Raw genomic sequence first — 6,307 nt, 5'->3', positions numbered from 1 at the left:
GATCACCGTATTGAAATCAAACTATTAATTTTAGTCTCATGGGATAACTAAATAGGTTTTTATTGATTTTTACTCTAGGGTACAACAACATTCTCTCAAGCTTTAGGAAAGTTGTGCAAATAAGTCCCCTTTATACTTGATAGCAACTAAGGTACGCAATCAAAGGCACAATGAACTTTCTAGAATTAAAACATGCCAGCCATGATCTTCGATCAATCGAGTAGCTATTGGAAGGCTGTCAAAATGTTAATCACTTGGAATTCAATCGAAGATTAGTTGAACATTGTCAGACTAGACCTCTTAAGCTGTTTCATTTATTGTTGTGCAATTTCTTGATTCAATATTCAAAGACATATTACATAATTCCGACATACAAGTCATGGAATTGGGCAACACTCGATTATGACGTTAACAACATTTTTTTAAAAACGTTAAATAAAATAAATTGATGCCAACAAGAAGTAAAAATTTGATATGTAAAAGAGGGTATTTTTTGGGAGGGACCACTAGCTACAAGAATGGCTTGGATGACTAGTTTAAATTTAACAATCTTTAAATAAGTTTTCAAACTTTTTTTTTTTTTTTTGGGGGAGGGAGGGTGAATATAATTTTTTACCCAAATTTAAAAATTAGCTCCTCCCTTGCCGATAGACACCAAATATTAATAATGAATATTTCATTGAAAGTGGTGGACCTAGATGAGGTGAGTGGTAAGTCCATGTTAGAATGAGTGCGAAATTTTCAGTAAAAATTTCGGTTTGTGCTGGAAAATTATTATGAAATATTTGCAGCTTACAAGCCCCCCAGCCCGCCGGGGGGGGGGGGGGGGGGGTGGTTCTGCAATCCATTATTCTATTGAGGAACACAAAACTTCAAAATCAAATGAATTAATTTGCTAGTTATCCTTTCCATTCACAGGCTTCATTTTCTTTTTCTTCCTTGAAAACTTTTGAGGAAATGATGACTGTGGGACCTAATTAACTTCTTTTTGGAAACACATTTTATCAAAGGAAAAGTGATTTTCCAAACGAAAGGATTAGAAGGTAAATCCCCGAGAGTGAGGAAACACTTCGATATATGATGTATCCCACCAGCCTCTAACCTCCTTAACACTGCTTCCCCAATAAAACCATCATGATACCTTTGGAGTTCACAAGCAGCGCTTTTAGATAGCTCTACTAATCTAATTAATTAGCTCCTTTATAAAACACAAAAAGTTTTAAAAACTATAGCATATATATATATACATCTACCTCCAACCAATATATCCCTTGAAAGATTTTCTATGACACAAATCTCTTTCGGAGAGTTCTTTAATTTGTTTTGTTTTGTTATTGTTTTTGCTTCATCTTCTTCTTCTTCTTCTTCTTCTTTTTTTTTTTTTTTTTTTTTTTTTTTTTGGCATGAATAGGAGAAATTTTTTCTTACAATATTTCTTTGTTAAAATGATTTATTGGGGAAGTTTTTGCTGATCAATTTATCTTGAAAATGAGATAAAAGAACAAAATAAACTAAGTACAATTATTTTTATCAGTAATAAGATAAGTGATTACAACACATTTGATTTGCAACAGCCAGTGAGCTTATCTTCATCAAAAGCAACATTACGTTCTTGATTCTTTTTTACATTGGGTATGGAAAACTTTCTTGGCCAAATGTTTTTGTCCTTTTTAAAAATGATAAAATAAAACAGTAACTATAGGATACATGACGACAATAGTCTGAATTTACAAATAAACTCTATGTTCGGTAATCAAAATTTCAAATAGAGTTTATGATTTATTTTATAAATTGTGTGTGGTTTTTTTTTTTTTTTTTTTTTTTTTTTGGAGGGAGTGTTTACTATAGTTGTACAATTATTCATACTAATAACCCAAATTGTGAATTACTTTGTTGTCTTTCAACCATTCCAATTTTGATTGTGAAAGGAAATAGCTCCCACGTACAGCCCCAAAACCCTAGTTCTCCATGTCTTTGTATATTTCCACATTGATCTGAATCTACCAAATTGAATCCAAAGTCCAGGCTCAAACCCTAAACTGTTCTGCCAACATCAAGTGACGGGAATATTTAGTCTTACTCATGACACATTGCTATTTTGGTTTTAGAGTCCAGTCAAATTTATGATGTGAGGTCAATTTTTACAGTAACATAACTAGTAGGCTTTCTTTCTTTTTTTCTTTTTTCTTTTTTCTTTTTTTTTTGAGAATCATAACTAGTAGGCTGAGGTCACACATCTACCCTTTTTACAAGTTAAATTAGAAAAAAAAAGGATTATTATCAAATTTCGCAAATAGGAAGACTTAGTACAGCTGGTCCACATAAGTGATTGTAAAGAAAATTGATCTCCAAGAATAATTTGATGTAAACTAAGCCATGACTTGAAGGGAAGCCAAAAAAGAAAGTCAAAGCTTTAATTTGTGTGTATTTTCTAATTTAGGCCAGCCCACTTAAGCAACCTAGTCTACTTCATAATTGGGAACTCATTGAATCCTTTTCTTTAGGGTTTGGGTGCTAATTCAGCCATTGTGTTAACAATTTTGATGTTCTTATATCCCTCTCATTTCACAATTTTTAGAAAATATGATATGTATGATTCTGGGGGTACAAAAATTGTAGTAAAAGAATGCTGAATAGTGTAGTTGGGGGAAGGATGTTTGTCCTTTCCTTTTTGTGAAATCACATATATAATATCTTAATGGTGGAACTATAAAAGTGTGCATATAGCATAGGAAAGAAACCAGAAAAGCTGTTAGCTATCATTATCAAAGCCTTCAAAAGGAGTGGGTGGAAGAGGTGGCCATTGAGAGTTACTTCTTTATCAACCATGACTCTAATCATAACTCATAATCAAATAATTCTGATTATAAGAAGTCATGAAAAAGACACAAACTGTGTTGTGTCAGTGTGTATAAATATAGACATGTAAGAGAGAGAGAGAGAGATAGAGAGAGAGAGAGAGAGAGCTGGGAATAAAAGAGTAGGGTTTAGAAAGTTAAAGAGAGATGAGTCTGGTCTGTGAATAGCTAGGTGTTGTAACATTTATGTCTTCTGGGGGCTGAGATGACCATAGATTCTTATCCCCAACACTGACCAAAAACTGCTACCCTCTGCAGAAGCATCGACAACACTCGGTAGGAAAAAGGTACGATTCTTCTCTGTCATCTACTATTCCACCCATACTCTTCACCTTTCCTCTTCCTACTACTTCTATCTTCTCATATGATACCAACCAGTAAAACCAACTCTCTGATTTTCCTCAGTATCATCCCAAATTTCAAGTATACAATAATGTTTTCATATATTATTGATTTCTTATTCTCAGTTTTTCTTGAATTCTTTTCATAGTGGTTATTGAAAATTTTCTAATTTTCATTATTTTGAAGCATACTTGATGTCCACATGGAGAAAAGAAAACCCACCATTCTAGTTAGTTTATTTACTGTATCCTTTTACTCTCTGTAGTGATATAGATAGATGCGTTTTTAGTTATGAATTTATAAGAAAAAACAAAAAAAAATTAAATTTTGGGCTTTGTTTGTTTTTTCAGTGTGGGTTTTGTATTTACTTGACTTATTGGGGTGAGGAATCTGGAGATTACAATGGCAGGGGTTTTTTGGGATCAGCAGCAACAGTAGCTCCACTATCAGGTGACAGTTGCAGATAAAAGAGCAACAAGCAACAACAAGAGTAAAAGGGAACAAAGCAACAGTGTACTAGTACAAGAAACCTGCAAGAAATCGAAAAAAAAGTTGTTTTAAGAGCTAAATCAGAAGGCTAGGAATCTGGATTTCCAGAGGAATCAGCAGCACTTTCTGAGGCCTATCCGCCAAGTTACAACCCCAATACAACAACAACCTCAAGAACAAAACCTAGGCACCTACAACACCCACTACCAAAATCTCCAACTTGTCCAAAACCAACAACTACAACAACCTTATGGGGATGCCATAAATTCCAACCAAACAGAACCACAAGTTTTGGACCAAACCACAGACTATGCTAAACACAGACAAAAAATGGGCATGAAGAGCACCGGGGGAGAGATAGTCCAAGTCCAAGGAGGCCACATTGTCCGATCCACCGGCCGTAAAGACCGGCACAGCAAGGTCTACACCGCAAAAGGTCCCCGTGACCGTCGTGTCCGGCTCTCAGCCCACACTGCCATTCAATTCTATGATGTTCAAGACCGGTTAGGCTATGACCGGCCTAGCAAAGCCGTGGACTGGCTCATCAAGAAGGCTAAGTCTGCCATTGACAAGCTAGCTGAGCTACCACCATGGCATCCAACTGGGACTGCTGCAGAACCGGACCCAAATGCGGGCTCAGCAGAAATGACAATAGCAGAACAATCAGAGTCTTCTGGCTACAACTTTCAGCTCCATAGGCAATTGGGTGAGAACCCAGATGACAATTCAACCTTCATTCCTACATCTTTAGACTCTGAAACCATCACAGACACCATGAAATCATTGTTCCCAACAAGCTCAGCAAATTCCTCTATCAATTTCCAGAGCTACCCACCTGATTTAATTTCAAGAAACTCCAACCACCCCCAAGATCTTGGCCTATCCCTACACTCTTTCCAGGACCATTCAGCTCCAGCTGATCAGAACCTTTTTGTGGGCTCGGCTCCCATGGGATTCGATTCCAATTACCAGAGAATGGTAGCCTGGAATAACGACACAAGCGCAGAGAACAGAGGCGGGTTCGTGTTCAACTCTCAAGCATTGTCACAACAAGCATTGCTAGGCCAAGGCTCAGCATTTTCACAGAGGGGACCCCTTCAGTCCAGTTTTGCGCATTCAGTTCGCGCATGGGATCATGATCTTTCCATTGCCTCAACAGATCACCAGAAATCACAGCCAATTCACCACTCTTCCATCTTTGGAAGCCGCTTCACTACCGATGGTTTAACGGGGTTTTGCATTCCTGCAAGAATTCAGGGTGAGGAGGAGCAGAGTGCCGATAGGCCTTCCTCTGATTCTCCCAATTCCCACCATTGATTCAACAAAGAACTCAACTTTTTCCCCCCACCATTCGGTACTGTACCGTACTTAACTTCCCGTCATTCCAAAATCCTTGCTTGTTTCTTCTTCTACTTGTTCTTCTTATGGTGTTAGTTCTGTTTGCTTTCACGGAAAATTGTATCAACAAAAATATTTAATTTTTTGCCTAAACTTTTTTATTGTTTACTTTTTTGCTGTTCGTTTCCTAGACAGTAATGTGCCAATAATGGGCAGCATTGAAGAGAAAATAGTACGGTTCTCAGAGGCATTTATGAGAAAGTATTTTCCATTGAGACTGGCAGAGTAAATTCAAGTGTCTCTCAAATTATGCATTTTGTTTTGGGGTTTTCCAGGATTTTGAAGATTCTACTGATGGATAGTCAAATTCAAAAAGGAAGAGAACCAAGAAGAGATTCCAGTCAATTCAATGGTCTACTGTGGGAAGAAATTTACCTGGTTGGATTTAACACTTTGTTTTTTCTATGATTAATTTCATTTCCAGAGTCATTTTATATTGGATGCTCTATTGTTTATTAAGTGAGTTGTTTTGCTCATGTTTGTTTAATGGTTGCTTAATTTGTTCAAGTAATATGACTCTTCGAGCTGGATTCTGATCTTATAGTCCATGTCGCCCTTGTTTTTGTTAAAAATATAAGTAGAATACTGTTAATTTATTCCACATTTAATATTTTATTTATTAATTATATTGTTAATTATGTGAAAAACAAAAACTCTAGTCTAGGTCCATTCTTGGTAAACTGCGCTAATTAAAAAACTCTATTCAGAAAAACTGTTTTGGGACATGCTTTAATTTTTTACCACAAAAAATACAGTAGCTATTATTTTATATATTTCTGTGCATGCTTTACAGTATTTAAACGAGAAAAAATATATATTTTCTTTTGCATCCACAGAAGAATACATTTTCTATTTTTTGCTTTGTTTTCTGTATCCAAAGTACAACTGTAATGTAACAGTTTCATGAGTCAGCTAATTTCTTGAAGCTTGGCCTTTTCTTATTACATTATGTTGGCGTGCATACTATTTTGTCTATATATAGAGGCAGGGACTCAGATCGAGTTATTCATGGTCTAATTGTTTCTTAATGTTACAAGTGTTTGTTGATGTTACAACACTTAAGGATTAACATATTATATATCTTCCTATTATATTTTACCTTCTTTTTGTTCTTAACTTGCATGCTAACTTTCTTATTAGTTGGACTTTATTTAAATTTATATTGAATGTTTTTTAAAGTAAATCCATTATTAGATTACAATTTTTTTTTACACCTTTCA

At 35.5% G+C, this 6,307-nt stretch overlaps 1 protein-coding gene across 3 annotated transcripts; it reads left to right on the top strand.

The window, feature by feature from the left end:
• Positions 1 to 2,756: 2,756 nt before the first annotated feature.
• LOC115955839 (transcription factor TCP4-like) lies at positions 2,757 to 5,683 on the top strand. Of its 3 annotated transcripts, none has more exons than XM_031074205.1 (3): positions 2,757 to 3,145; positions 3,551 to 5,043; positions 5,219 to 5,683. In XM_031074205.1, exon 2 carries the CDS (start codon positions 4,020 to 4,022, stop codon positions 5,004 to 5,006), a length of 987 nt encoding a protein of 328 aa, XP_030930065.1. In that variant the 5' UTR covers positions 2,757 to 3,145; positions 3,551 to 4,019; the 3' UTR covers positions 5,007 to 5,043; positions 5,219 to 5,683. The 3 variants fall into 3 exon arrangements, with proteins under 3 accessions (XP_030930065.1, XP_030930066.1, XP_030930064.1); XM_031074206.1 differs by having other exon boundaries at positions 5,363 to 5,626; XM_031074204.1 differs by having other exon boundaries at positions 3,551 to 5,683.
• Positions 5,684 to 6,307: the final 624 nt, after the last annotated feature.

This window comes from Quercus lobata, chromosome 8 (assembly GCF_001633185.2).
Source record: "Quercus lobata isolate SW786 chromosome 8, ValleyOak3.0 Primary Assembly, whole genome shotgun sequence".
NCBI classification, from domain to species: Eukaryota; Viridiplantae; Streptophyta; class Magnoliopsida; order Fagales; family Fagaceae; genus Quercus; species Quercus lobata.
This window is presented reverse-complemented; position numbering and strand designations above follow the sequence as displayed.